Source organism: Hemicordylus capensis, chromosome 2 (genome assembly GCF_027244095.1).
Source record: "Hemicordylus capensis ecotype Gifberg chromosome 2, rHemCap1.1.pri, whole genome shotgun sequence".
NCBI lineage: Eukaryota > Metazoa > Chordata > Lepidosauria > Squamata > Cordylidae > Hemicordylus > Hemicordylus capensis.
The window spans coordinates 159,145,134-159,160,133 of record NC_069658.1 but is presented as its reverse complement, the minus strand read 5'-3'; the positions used below and the strand labels follow the sequence as shown (position 1 = coordinate 159,160,133).

At 45.4% G+C, this 15,000-nt stretch overlaps 1 protein-coding gene across 11 annotated transcripts in view; it reads left to right on the top strand.

Moving 5' to 3' along the window:
- Positions 1 to 15,000, top strand: part of STYK1 (serine/threonine/tyrosine kinase 1) — a 63,775-nt gene that overhangs the window by 35,963 nt on the left and 12,812 nt on the right. For all 11 annotated transcript variants that reach the window (XM_053298074.1, XM_053298076.1, XM_053298077.1 and 8 more), the window contains one exon: positions 1,267 to 1,350. In XM_053298074.1, the coding sequence (XP_053154049.1) occupies positions 1,267 to 1,350 (84 nt within the window). The remainder of the gene's footprint in view (positions 1 to 1,266; positions 1,351 to 15,000) is intronic.

Below are 15,000 nucleotides of genomic sequence, written 5' to 3'. Positions count from 1 at the left end.
TGTAACAGGAGATATTCCTGATAGCCAGAATCTCTCTCCAGCTTTTTGAACGCAATACCTGTCTCCAGTTTGGGAATGTGATCCCTTCCAGCTAAGGGAGTGGGGCACAGAAACAATTTGGAGCCATATTTTAGAATTTGAATTTTAGAGAGTTTCCAGCTGGAGTTAGCTGAAACTGAGTTGATGTTAGGGTCTCAGAGGGTGGTTGAAGGGTACGTGATATAGCCACCTTGCTGAAGCTAAGCAGGTCATGGCGTGGTCAGTGCCTGGATGGGAGACTCAGGTGTGCCACCTTTTGGGGATGGGGCTGTAGCTCAGTGGTAGAGCATGCAGAGGGTCGCAGGTTCACTCCCTGGCAGCATTTCCCGGTAGGACTGAGAAAGACTCCTGCTTGAAACCTTGGAGCAGCCACTGCCAGTCAGTGTAGATAATATTATTACTGAGCTAGATGGACCAAAGGTCTGCCCCACTATAAGGTAGGGATGGGTCCGGACCGGTCCGGAGGCCATTCTAAAGGCCTCCAGACTGTCTGGACCGGTTCGGACCGGGCCGGTTCGGTTCGGGTGGGGTGGGTTCCTTTAAGGGCGGGGGAGGGTTTACTTACCCCTCCCACCGCTTTCCCCCCTCCAGCGCACGTGTTCTTTGTAGTAATTGGGGCGGCAGGATACCTCCCTGCCACCCCTTCTCCCGCTTAAGTGCAAAAGGCTTGCTGGAGCCTTTTGTGCACGTGCACGAGCTTCACGTCTCCCTGACATGCGTGCGTGTGGCCACGTGCGCGTGCACGTCGGGGAGACGTGAAGTTCGTGCGCGACGTGCGCGTGCGTAAAAGGCTCCAGCAAGCCTTTTGCACTTAAGCGGGAGAAGGGGTGGCAGGGAGGTATCCTGCCGCCCCAATTACTACAAAGAATACGTGCGCTGGAGGGGGGAAAGCGGAGGGAGGGGTAAGTAAACCCTCCCCCACCCTTAAAGGAACCCACCCCACAGTGTCGGACCGCAGCTCTGCGGTTCCGTGCACACCCCTACTATAAGGTAGTTTCTTATGAATATCATGCAGGGTCATGATGCTATCTCCTGAAGCACTATATTTTCCTCTGCTGTCCTCTGCTTGCATATTTGTAAACAAAAACCAATGTCAGCAAGTCACCATAAGCCTCCAGGGCACTTGTACCCAAAGGAAACCTAACCAGGTAGCATGGCATTTCAAACTTCTCTTCACTCAGGCAAATGTGGAGGTCACAATACAACCATCTGTTTCTCTCATGCTAGGATATAGTGACTATGGACGGATTGCCTTTTGACCTTACTGAGAGACAGGTATATAAAATTGGACAACAAATTGCATCAGCTCTGGTAAGTTTGTTAAATAAGATTCCCTCTTCCTCCTTTTGAATTATCAGAACTGAAGGGAGACAAACATGAGAGTAACACCCACTCCATAAAGCTTATTGGGCGGCTCCAAAGAGATTAAAAAAAAGGTCAAAGTCTTTGAATGCTGGGCTCCCATTTGCTGATATAACAGAATGTAAAGAGAGGCTCTTGACACTACTGCACCTCAACAGGAAAATTATACAGGCACAGTAGTGCATTGTTAAAAGATGGGAGTTGTTTCAACATTCTCTCATTATAAGCTCTGAACATTCTATTGATCATGAAACAGAAACTGCTGTCCAATCTGCTCAAATGTTTGCAGACACCAACTAGGTGAAAAGCAACACCACCCCTCTGAATCTGATGTACAATGGCTGAGATTTGCTGATCTCTGCTCTTCGTTGCCTTTAGCATTATACTATGGCGACTTCAGAGGCTCATAGCTCAGGAAATACTGAGGCTGTTCTCACACGCACCGCCTGCCCAGTCCTGTGAAATACATTGGATATTTCCCCAAAACTACACAGGGTTAGGCTTTGGCATATGCCTGAATTTTTTAAAAAAACATTTAAAAATTTAAAGGGACATTTTTTTAAATGAGCAGGCTCCGCTCCTCGCCACCCCACCCTATATAGTTTAAAGATCAATTCTTAAACTGTTGCTTTTGCTCAAAGAGGGTTCTGAAGCCAGAGCTAGAGGGCATGTGTGTGTGGGGTGGCGGGGGAGCCTGAAGTTCTTGAAAGCCTGAAAGGAGAGCTGGTCTTGCGGGAGCAAGCATGGCTTGTCCCCGTAGCTAAGCAGGGTCTGCCCTGGTTGCATATGAAAGGGAGACTAGAAGTGTGAGCACTGTAAGATATTTCGCTCTGGAGATGGAGCCACTCTGGGAAGAGCACCTAGGTTCCAAGTTCCCTCCCTGGCATCTCCAAGATAGGGCTGAGAGAGACTCCTGCCTGCAACCTTGGAGACGCCACTGCCAGTCTGTGAAGACAATACTGAGCTAGATAGACCAATGGTCTGACTCAGTATATGGCAGCTTCCTATGTTCCTAAAGTGGCTTCCTGGTTCTGGACATAGCTGCCAGATAAGGAGCATAGATGGGAACTATGGCACTTATATAGTTAAACAACCAATGCTTCTTCCTCCTCCCCCCCCCACTTCCTTTCATGTTTTCTTTCTCTGCCTCCTTTCTCTCTCCAAGCCACCCCCCCGCCCCACCCTTCACTCTCACCAATGTGGGAAGTAAGGCCCATCAATGAAATTTGGAATAAGTTACTGAGAAACAAGTCTTTGATTTCACTGGCCTTTATTTCTGAGTTAATACACACAGGATAAAGACCAGCAGAGAGCCTAGGCAAGACTGTGGGGGTTCTTTTTCTCTCTCTCCACCCCTGGCCCCTCAGCAAACATAGAAGAACTTATGGAGGGGGAAATTGATTACTCTAGGGCTTGCGCCCGAGCAAATATGTGTAAGATTGTGTCCAAGGACTCCCGGCTAGGTGGCTCCAAATAAGGGCAGCAAGGACACCCCACACTCCATTTGCCAACAAATTAGTATTCTGGTGTAGATTGCTCTTGAACATGGCGGTTCTACATCAGAACCAAACTGCCTTCACTTGCCCATACTGAGGAACTGACGCCTCCATAAAATTATTTATTTATTTATTTATTTATTTTTACATTTCTATACCGCCTTTCATTAAAAACACAACCCCAAGGTGGTTTACAAAAATTAAAACATACAATAAAAAGCAATAAAAAACATCAAGCTAAAAACATATAAAAACAGGCATAAAAACAATACAACAGATAAAAACACACAGAAGCCGCAGTAAAATTATGTAAAAGCCTGGGTAAAAAGCCAAGTCTTTACAAGCTTTCTAAAAGCCGTGATGGAGTCCAAGGAACGAATGGCCACTGGGAGAGCATTCCAGAGTCTAGGAGCAGCAACAGAGAAGGCCCTGTCCCGAGTGCACGACAGCCTGACCTCCCTCATTGTCGGCACCCGGAGCAGGGCCCCCTCAGATGTCCTCATCAGGTGGGCAGCAACCCTTGGGAGCAGGCGGTCCCTCAAATACCCCGGGCCCAAACCGTTTAGGGCTTTAAAGGTCAAAACCAGCACCTTGAATTGGACCTGGAAATGAACCGGCAGCCAGTGCAGCTCTTTCAAAATGGGGGTGATATGTTCCCAACGGGCAGCTCCGGATAAAACCCTCGCTGCTGCGTTTTGCACTAGCTGCAGTTTCCGGATATTCTTCAAGGGCAGCCCCACGTAGAGCGTGTTACAATAATCCAGCCGCGACGTGACTAAGGCGTGGGTAACCGTGGCCAGATCTGCCTTCTCAAGAAAGGGACGCAGCTGGCGCACCAGCCGAAGCCGTGCAAAGGCACCCCTGGCCACCGCCTCCACCTGAGCTTCCAAAAGCAGAGCCGGGTCCAGAAGTACCCCCAAGCTGCGTACTTGCTCCTTCAAGGGGAGTGCAACCCCATCCAGAACCGGTAGAATCACCTCATCCCGATTGGCTCTCCTACTGACCAACAGTACCTCCGTCTTATCCGGATTCAATTTCAGTTTGTTAGCCCACATCCAACCCATCACGGCCTCCAGCCCCCGATTCAGGACATCCACTGCCTCCCTAGGATAAGATGACAAGGAGAGATAGAGCTGAGTGTCATCCGCATATTGCTGACAACTCAGTCCAAGTCCCCGGATGACCTCTCCCAGCGGCTTCATGTAAATGTTAAACAGCATGGGGGACAATAATAATAATTAATAAGAAGAAAAGCCCTGTTAGATCAGGCCCAAGGCCTATCTAGTCCAACTTCCTGTTTCACACAGTAGCACACCAGATGCCTCTGAGAAGCCCACAGGCAAGAGATGAAGGTATGCCCCCTCTCCTGCTGTTGCTGCTCTGCAACTGGTATTCAGAGGCATCCTTCCTCTGAGCCTGGAGACAACTTCTAGCCATCAAGACTAGTAGCCATTGATAGACCAGTCCTCCATGAGTATATCTCAGTCCCTTCCACAGATTAATTATGCTCTGCATGGAAAAAGTACCCCTTTTTTGTTGGTCCTACATTTCCTGGCAATCAGTTTCCTAGTGTTGTGAGAGAGGGAGGAAAAAAATCTTTCTCTCCATACCATGCATAATTCCATAGGCTTCTATCATGTCTCACTGTAGTCCTCTTTTTTCCTAAAGAGAGCCAGCGTGGTGTAGTGGTTAGAGTGCTGGACTAGGACCGGGGAGACCTGAGTTCAAATCCCCATTCAGCCATAATACTAGCTGGGTGACTCTGGGCCAGTCACTTCTCTCTCAGCCTAGCCTACTTCACAGGGTTGTTGTGAAAGAGAAACTTGAGTATGTAGTTCACCGCTCTGGGCTCCTTGGAGGAAGAGCGGGATATAAATGTAATAATAATAATAATAATAATAACAACAACAACAACCCCTAGTGAGGCACTACCTTGGCGTGGTTGTGGGGCTTGCGCGCTCTGAGGAAGGTGAGAGCTATGCCAGAGGTCCAACCATACTGGACAGGTCTCACCAGAGGAGCCAGACAAAGAATGCCTCTCCCATCAACAATATGGTGAGACGTAACTTTAATAAATCTATACCAGATCGGTCGTCGCCCGGGTCAACAAGGACCGCGCCAGAAGCTGGAGTCCCTGGACATCTGGTGGCAAGTGGGCAACAGGACTCAGGATCGTCAGTTGAGCAACCAGGGCTGAAGACAGCAAAGTTACTGGAAGAAACGTCGCTTAACCAAAAAAAAAAAAAAAAAACGAAAAATGCCAACAAAGAAATAATGATCTGCTATTACAAGTCTAGTCCAACTAGAAGAGGTTATTTTAAAAGAATGTACCAAATTTGGAAAGAGAAGCATCCAGATACAGAAATAACAGAACAAAGGCTAGCAGACCAGAGAAGATTCATAATAAGAAATAAAGTATTCACAGGAGTAGAGCTGGAAGAACTGCAAAGAGCAACACAGGCTCAAGAGATGGAAGAAGAATTACCACCAACTGAAGCAGTTGCTCAGGCGCAGGTGGAGGAGGTGTTGGAAATAGAGGATGCCACTGTTGCTGAACTGTTTCAAAATCAAAACCAGGCAACCTCCCCTTTGCCTTCACCTCAAAAACCCAAATGCCGTTTAACAGAAAAGCAACAAGAACTAAAGCAAAAAATTACTGAGCACATGAACCAAACAACCACCAGGGTTCGACTTCCAGCTCTAAAAACAGTTGCCAAAAAACAACTTGCTCAGGTATTAAAAGATGTCAATGCTGCACTTGCAGAAATAACAACCAATAATTTGCAAGAAACAAACCAACTAATGTACAGTGCAGCAACAATAACAACACAAGAGCTCGGATATAAGATCAATGGACCTGTGAAAAAAGAAAGTAGTACATCACCTAAATGGAAGATTAGATTAGAAAATAAAATCTCCAGGCTTAGATCAGATGCTAGTACACTGAAAGATATGAAAGACAAGAAGCTGAAGAATGAAAACACCAAACAGTATCTGATCCAAAAATACCACCTAGATTCAAGGAAAATTAGAGAAGTCCTGGAAATAATAAAGCAGCAAATAACAGCAGTGTCAAAGAAGATTAGCAGATATGAAGCCAGAACTACACAACACAGGCAGAATCTCCAATTCCAGTCGAATCAGAGACGTTTCTACCAAAGTATAGAAGGAGAAACTGCAAGAAACCTAGAAACACCAAATAAAGAAGAAACAGTGCAATTCTGGGGGAAATTATGAGACAATCCAATAGATTATAATAAAAAAGCAGGCTGGATGAAAGAGGTCAAAAAATGTAACCAACAAATGCAAGATCTAATAATAACACCAGAATTAATAAGTGAAAGAGCAAAGAAAATTAAAAATTGGACTGCTCCAGGCGACGATGAACTGCATGGCTTTTGGCTTAAACACCTAACAAGCCTTCATAAACAACTATCAAAACAGTTCAATCACATTTTGCAAGGAGGTGATATTGAACAATGGCTAACAACTGGGAAAACTCATCTCATCATGAAAGACCCAGCAAAAGGTGCAGTTCCAAGTCATTATAGACCGATCACCTGCCTGCCAACCATGTTCAAATTATTAACTGGAATAATAGCAGATGAAGTCATGCAACACTTATTAACTAACAAACAGCTTCCAGTTGAACAGAAAGGAAATTGCCCAAACACCAGAGGCACAAAAGACCAGCTGCTGATTGACAAAATGATTTTAGAAAATGGCAAGAGAAGAAAAACAAATCTAAGTGTTGCATGGATTGACTACAAGAAAGCCTTCGATTCATCGCCTCACACATGGATACTAAAATGTTTAGAAACAAATGGTGTCAGCAAAAACATTCAGATATTTATTTAAAAAGCAATGAGCATGTGGAGTACACAGTTAACAATCAATGGCGAGACACTTGGACAGGTTAGCATTAGAAGAGGCATTTTCCAAGGGGACTCACTATCCCCTCTGTTGTTTGTAATCGCCATGACCCCACTTTCACAAATACTAAACAAAACAGGCCTTGGATACCAAACATCTAAAACATCAAGTCAAATCAACCATCTGCTGTACATGGACGATCTGAAGTTGTATGGAAAGTCCCAGTCAGAAATTGAATCACTGCTAAACACTGTCCGTATATTCAGTAGCGATATAGCAATGGAGTTTGGACTAGACAAGTGTGCTGCATTAATAATGAACAGAGGGAAAATAACAAAAACAGAAGGAAGAGAACTGCCCAATGGAAGCAAGATCAAGAACCTGGAAGAGAAAGAAACTTACAAATACTTGGGCATTCTCCAGGCTGATAACATCGCACACAAAATTGGAAGTGAATACATCAGGAGAGTTAGAAAAATCATCGTCCAAACTCAATGGCGGGAACACCATAAAAGCCATAAACACCTGGGCTATACCTGTTATCAGATACACTGCAGGAATAATAGACTGGACCCAGGCAGAGCTAGAGACGCTAGATCGTAAGACCAGGAAAATCATGACCATCAATCATGCTCTGCACCCCCGCAGTGATGTAGATAGGCTATACCTCCCTCGCAGCTCAGGCGGAAGAGGAATGCTGCAAGTCCATCAAACAGTAGAGGTGGAGAAAAGAGGCCTTGAAGAATATATCAAGGACAGTGAAGAAGATGCACTTCAAATGGTCAATAATGCGAAACTATTCAACACCAATGAAACAAAGCAGGCCTACAAGAAAGAACAAGTCAAGAACCGAGCAGAAAAATGGAAAAATAAGCCACTGCATGGTCAATATTTGCACAATATAAGTGGAAAATCAGACATCACCAAGACCTGGCAATGGCTTAAGAATGGCAACTTGAAGAAAGAAACAGAGGGTTTAATACTGGCTGCACAAGAACAGGCACTAAGAACAAATGCAATAAGAGCAAAAGTAGAAAAATCCACAACAAACAGCAAGTGCCGCCTTTGTAAAGATGCAGATGAAACAGTGGACCACCTAATCAGCTGTTGTAAAAAGATTGCACAGACTGACTACAAACAAAGGCATGACAAGGTAGCAGGGATGATACACTGGAACATCTGCAAAAAATACAAGCTACCTGTAGCCAAACATTGGTGGGACCATAAAATTGAAAAAGTTGAAGAAAATGAAGATGTAAAAATATTATGGGACTTCCGACTACAAACAGAGAAACATCTGTCACACAATACACCAGATATAACTGTAGTCAAGAAGAAAGAAAAACAAGTTAAAATAATCGACATAGCAATACCAGGGGATAGCAGAATAGAAGAAAAAGAAATAGAAAAAATCACCAAATACAAAGATCTACAAATTGAAATTGAAAGGCTGTGGCAGAAAAAGACCCAAATCATCCCAGTGGTAATTGGCGCCCTGGGTGCAGTTCCAAAAGACCTTGAAGAGCACCTCAACACCATAGGGGCCACAGAAATCACCATCAGCCAGTTACAAAAAGCAGCTTTACTGGGAACAGCCTATATTCTGCAACGATATCTATAACCATTGACAATAAAATTCTGGCATCCCAGGTCCTGGGGAAGGACTCGATGTCTGGATAAAACAAACCAGTCAATAACACCTGTCTGACTGTGTAAACAAGAAATAATCCTCTCTAATAAAAGCCTTGGTGTCCATCCGTGGACGGACACCAAGGCGTGTGTTTGTGCCTCCCTGGGCTGTTCTGGGCATGCGCGAAGCGCATGCCCAGAACAGAGCAAGGGAGACACGACCGCCGGCACCCGGTGGCCATCTTGGGCAGCCAGAAGCGGCCGTCCCGAAAAAGCCGGGTATGCGGCGGCGGCGGGAACTGGCCGAGGCGGCGGCGATGCCTACTGCGTCCTTTACGTCCATACTGCCAGTTCCGGTGGAGCCTTTGCACAGAGAGGAGCTCTATTTGCAAGCTCCTCTCTGCCTCTGAAATTAAGGACTATCTTTGCCCGACTGACACGGGCCGGGGTAAGGTGGACTCGACAGTTGGGAGGGAGAGTGGTAGGTTGGTGTTGTCGGCCGCGGCAGCATTTTTTAAAACGATTTCTACAGCCTCCGCTCCGCCCCCGGTCCCAGCCTCAGAAAGGTTTTTTAAAAAAACAACACTTAAAGGCGTGAGAGAAAGCTAGCGCCCGTTATCATAATGGGCTTAAAAATACTAGTAATAATAATAAAACTAAAAAGCCCCATAGTCACAGGCAGCTTGGCTCTGCTGTAGAATCTCCATATTTAAGGGCCATCTTCCACCAGAATGCCAGTTTGTTGGTAGTGGGTGAGAAGAATGGTGTGCAGGGTTTCCTTGCTATACCTCTTTGGAGCTTCCCAGAAGCATCTGGCTGAGTTCTTTGGGAAATTGGATGGTAGGCTGGAGTAAATCCCTTGTCAAGCAGCATTTTGATGACTGAGCATTGGAATTCATGCATATCTGCAAGGGAGTAAGTTCAATTGAATGGAATCTGCTTCAAAATAAAGATGGAACAATTAAACAATGGTTTAATTGAAAAATAGTGTTGGAGGAGGAACATAATGGGAAAGATCCTTTTTAAAAATTGGTAGAGAAAATTATGGAACAATGCCTGTGTATAAATGGCTGGGGAGAGGGAATCAACTCCCCCCACCCCTACAAACTGTGCTCATTTACTTCTGACATTATCCACAGCATCCCACAGGGCCTGAGGTCTATTCATATATTTAAAATAGAAATGCCAATAACCCCTCCACGCCTGTTTTGTAGGGAATATAGGAAGAAATATATTTTTATTTGTTTTTTACTTTTTAGATTTATATCCCGCTCTTCCTCCAAGGAGCTCAGAGTGGTGTACATGGTTATTTTCATCCTCACAACAACCCTGTGAAGTAGGTTAGGCTGAGAGATACATGACAGGCCCAGAGTCACCCAGTGAGTTTCATGGTTGAATGGGGATTCAAACTTGGGTCTTCCCCGTCCTAGTCCAACAGTCTAACCATTATGCTATGCTGGCATATAGTCATCATCATTATTAAGCAGAGATCTGTGGCTTAAAGGGGAGAAACATACTCTGTATATGGTCAGAGGTTATGCCCCCTGTGTAAAGCTTTTAAAATGTCTTTTAAAAACTTTTAAATTCAGACATCGGCGGGGGGGAATACACACACCAATAAATGTCATTACAACATGTTTTAACTTGATTAAAAGAAGTAGAGAATCCAGGTCATTACCAGCAGCTCCACCAGATCGGTGGTTCAGCGTGATGTGTGAAGCGGTCCATTCAGAGCAGATATTGCTGGCTTCCTATCCTCTTTTGTGTCTGCAGCAGCTGATTAATAGTACAGTCCTTTGCATGTTTACTCCAGAGTAAGGTGGGGGTGAGATAACTGAATGAAAGGGGGAAATCACATGGAAACTTGAAAGGGGGAATAATGGAACTATCTATGTAAGAGGTTGGAGGGAGTAATGGAAAGATCCTTTTAAAAAGATCAGGGGAAAGGATAACAGCTTTTACAATATTGTACTTTGTGTCTTTCCATGCTGTCTACAGTAAATGGTAGCCTCTTTGAACTTGGCCTCCTATAGAGTCTAATGAAGAGAAATATATGCACAGAGGTTGTGCCCTCTGATGAATAAATTTTAAAATTTATTCTTTTACAGATAGGAAAGAGACAGATAACAATAGCAGGGAGGGGGCAATTGCCCCAAGCAGTTGAGGAACCCCTATCCAAAGTATGGCTCAGTGTTTGAAATGATCAGATCAGTCCTTTTTCACTGCAGGAAGTAAAGCTAAACAGTTAAAATATAACCCCAGGATCAAGAGTTATTCATAATTACTGCATCACACTATCTTATGCTGGTCTTGGACCATAATAAAGATGATTGATTGATCAATCAAGAGTTATTTCAGTATTTTTGTTTCCCCACATACTCCATTTACTAAGTCATTGACTTCAATGGACAATGGTGGTTCTGTTGTTTAACCTGCAAATTTAATCAACACATGGGCCATTAAGTTACTGCATTCTCCTAGCTTGGCTGATAGCCTGGCTGGGGCATGTGGCAATTGAATCAACTTTCCATTATCTGCCAGCAATGAATACTTATTGGCTCAGCTAATGTTCTTGACAGGCAGTATTGCCAACTTTTTCTTTCTTTCAAAATCTCACAAACTTGATATTCAAAAATGTAAACAAGTTTTATTGAAATTTTAACAATTTAAACACCAACCCCCCACCTTCCCTGTTATCCTATATAATAAAAGGCTAAGTGAGTGGCCGTGGCTTTGGAACGTTGGGGATCTGCGTCCCTGCCTCCCTGGGCTGTTCTGGGCCTGCGCTTCGCGCAGGCCCAGAACAGACTGAGGGAGACACGACCGCCGACACCAGGCGGCCATGCTGGCTGGTTCTGTTGCTGCCGGCCAGCACTCTGGGAGGCGGGAGGGAAGAGGAGACCGGGGCAGGCGGGCAGCAATCTGGCCACCGGGGACGGCACTCTGGGAGGCGGGAATTCCCCTCCCGGGCTGAGGAGAAGCGGAGATGCCCACCACTGCGGCAGCGGGTGGCTCCCGGTTTGTTTAGGGGTTGGGAAAGGCGTCAAGAAGAGGAGGACGCGCAGGAGAAATGCAACCTGCCCAGCGCTCCTTCCGTCTCTTCTCGAGTCGTGGAGGAACTCTGCGTGGCCTCACGCGCCTCCCCGCTGGCCAACACTGTTGCATAAGGAGCGGAGAGGCGGCGGATGCTCCGGCCCCCGGCGGCTCCTCCTCTCAGGCCACTGAGGCCGGCTGGTGCATGAGGAATGCGGACTGGCTGCAGGCCAACATAAGCCCGGAGCAGCCCTCGCCTCTCCCCGGCCGCAGCTGACCGCCTTCACCGCTTGCCAGCTGCGTTGGGTTTGGTCTGCTCCAAGCAGTTCCAAAAAGCCCTTATTAAGCAGGAGCTATTTAGTGTGGGCATGAGAAAGAACAAGCCTGCCCCGCAGCTGCAAGCTTAACTCGGGAACTTGAGTACTAATACTAATAGACGAAAGTGGTCCTGGCCAGGTGAAAAAAAGTGCACTGAGAAAGTGCAGATTAAAGTAAATGGGCTTGAGGATGTCGGAAGAGCCCTGCTGGATCAGGCCCAAGAAAATGTAAACTGTAAACTGTTTGCCGCCCGGGAGGAGGAGCGGAGGGCCAGTAAGATAAAAATTTAAAAATGCAGGGGGGGGAGGGCAAGAGGGAGTGGGGCCGGGGGGAGGGGCAAGAGGAAGTGGGGGAGGGGAAAGGGCAAGAGGGAGTGGGGCACTCTTGGTGGCGCCAGTGGAACTTTCCCCTACTAGCGCCCATTATTTTAACGGGCTTGAAAACACTAGTGGAGTAATAATGTCATTATGCCATCAACTAATTAATCTAAAAACATGTTAGAGACACAAATTGTGGTCGGTGGCAGATACATCACCAATTAGACTTCAACTGAGCAACAAAACTAACTGTCCCCCTCCGCACCCCAAACTAACTGGACTCAACTATTCCAATAATTTAGCAACAAAAATAAAAGGCTGGTCTTTCCAAACCACCCCCACCTGTTGTGAGGCATAAAAACGCCAGGCTAGACAGTCTGAGAGATTATAATTCTTATAATTATAATTCTTCAGTCAACTCTGGCTCCAATTACTTATGACAGATTCGGTTCCAAAGAGGATAGCCACATGTCCATTGGCCCAAATGGAGCAGGAGGAAGGGCAGATAAATATGTTTCGATGAGAATATGGACACTCCTGCCTGGAAAATACGTTGCAGCAGGCAGAAAATATGAATGGCCACCAGCTTGCAACGAAGCGTTAAATAACCGTCGCACTATTCCATCACAGTTTGCAACACATTAACCGTTGCAAAGCTCGTAGTCTGGAAAACACCCTGGAGACAGCAACTGGGAACACAAAGTACAGAGAGAGAAAAAGAACTTTAAGAACAGTTTTTAAAAATTGCCACCTTGCCACTGTCTTGGATGCCCTCACAATTCCATTTGCCACCCTTCCCCTGCTGCCTTCTATAGCCTTGCTAGGCTCCCTCCCCGCCAACTGCCACTGCCTCATGTTCCCTCATAAGTCCCTCTGCCCCACGTCAAGTTCTCTTGCAAGGTCCCTTGTTGCCACCTCACATTCCCTTGCAAGTTTGTGTACCACTCTGCTGCTGCCATGGCAATGGCATTTGGTGGAACTATGCTTCCCCGATGTCTCTGCGTGCGTTACCAACTCCTCTGTGCACCTTCCCAGCCAGCCTCACCGACTCAGGTTCCCATAGAAGACCTCTCCACAGCACTGGGCATGGAAAGAATTTCACAGAGATGGCCATGGTGGGAGTATTTGCTTCCATGTGGCACTGAGGTGGGCACTGGGGGTCCTGCAGATTCATCAGGATCAAAGTGTCCGAGGCAGCCAATGGTGAGAAAAACAATTAGAGCATCCAGTCACTGGAGAAGCTAATGAAAATTTTAACTAGTTAAAGTTGATCATTATTAGCCTTAAATTGAGTTGTAAAAGTTACCTAATTCTACTTTTTAACGTAACTTTTCAAAGTTAAGTTAACTTTTTCATTAGTTACTTTCAAAGAAACATAGTTAAATTGATTTATGAGAAATGGGTGAAATGTGGCTAATTGTCTACTCGTATTATTTTTTTCATTTTCAGATGCAATTAGTCATCCCCCCCCCATAAGTCCACAGAACAGGGGCATAGCTAGGGGAGAGGGGGCCCTTGTTCTCTCCTCTCCCCAGCGGCCCCTCTGAGTGAGGGAAATAATAAAGGAAATAGGGAGGAGTGGAGCTGGGGCACCTGGGTTCTTTGAACCCATCTGCTCAATCATAGCTACACCCATGCCACAGAAGCACACTGACTTACTTGGAATTCACCGTGCTTTATCTGAAATCACTGTTATACTTGTCAGAATTTTCAGAATCATAAAAAGTGTACAATACCATGTTAGAGCCTTCTCTCCATATGAAGTACTTTATGGAAGTTGATGCATAGGTATACCAGACTAATCAGAAAGAGGAGATATTCAGAGCCAGGTACCAAATGAAAGCTGCTTCCATAGGGAACCTCTATTGTAGGGTTGTGTAAAACATTTCAACATCGAAACATTTTGATTTGAAATGGGCTGTTTCTAGTGGCTCAAGCTCAAAACAAAACTCCCTTTAAATAAAGGGCCTGTTTTGAGCTTGGAGCAAAACAACCCCATTTTCAATTCAAAACATTTTGAGCACCATTTTGGAGCCCTGCTTTTCCCTTGCTGATTGGTTTTCTGGCACTGGCTACTGATCCTATGGGGGTTTGGGGAAAGGTTAAAATTTTGTTAATCGCCTGCTAGCCCATTTCTTTTGTGGGTTGGGAGGTAGGTAGCACCCACCATGCCGTACCACCCAACCCACTTGGGTGTCCCTAGGAGCTATCCATGGGGAACAATGGGGTGTTTCGAGTTTCCCCATTGTTCCCTATGGTTGAAACACACAGAACGTTTTGAATTTTGTTCTGTCGAAACAACCAGGTTGACCGCTATTTCAACGAAATGTTTTGCCTATCTGTGTTTTGTCTCGCGCTCGAAACAGAACACAAAATCTATTTTGTGTATACAGGTGAAACTCGGAAAATTAGAATATCGTGCAAAAGTCCATTAATTTCAGTAATGCAAATTAAAAGTAAATATATGAGACATATATGAGACATATATGATAAATATATGAGACAGACGCATTACATGCAAAGTGAGAGAAGTCAAGCCTTAATTTGTTATAATTGTGATGATCATGGCATACAGCTCATGAAAACCCCAAATCCACAATCTCAGAAAATTAGAATATTACATGGAACCAATAAGACAAGGATTGAAGAATAGAACAATATTGGACCTCTGAAAAGTATACAGTGTACTGTGCTTGATTGGCCAGCAAACTCGCCTGACCTGACCCCATAGAGAATCTATGGGGCATTGCCAAGAGAAGGATGAGAGACATGAGACCAAACAATGCAGAATTGCTGAAGGCCGCTAATGAAGCATCCTGGTCTTCCATAATACCTCATCAGTGCCACAGGCTGATAGCATCCATGCCACGCCGCATTGAGGCAGTAATTGCTGCAAAAGGGGCCCAAACCAAGTACTGAATACATATGCATGC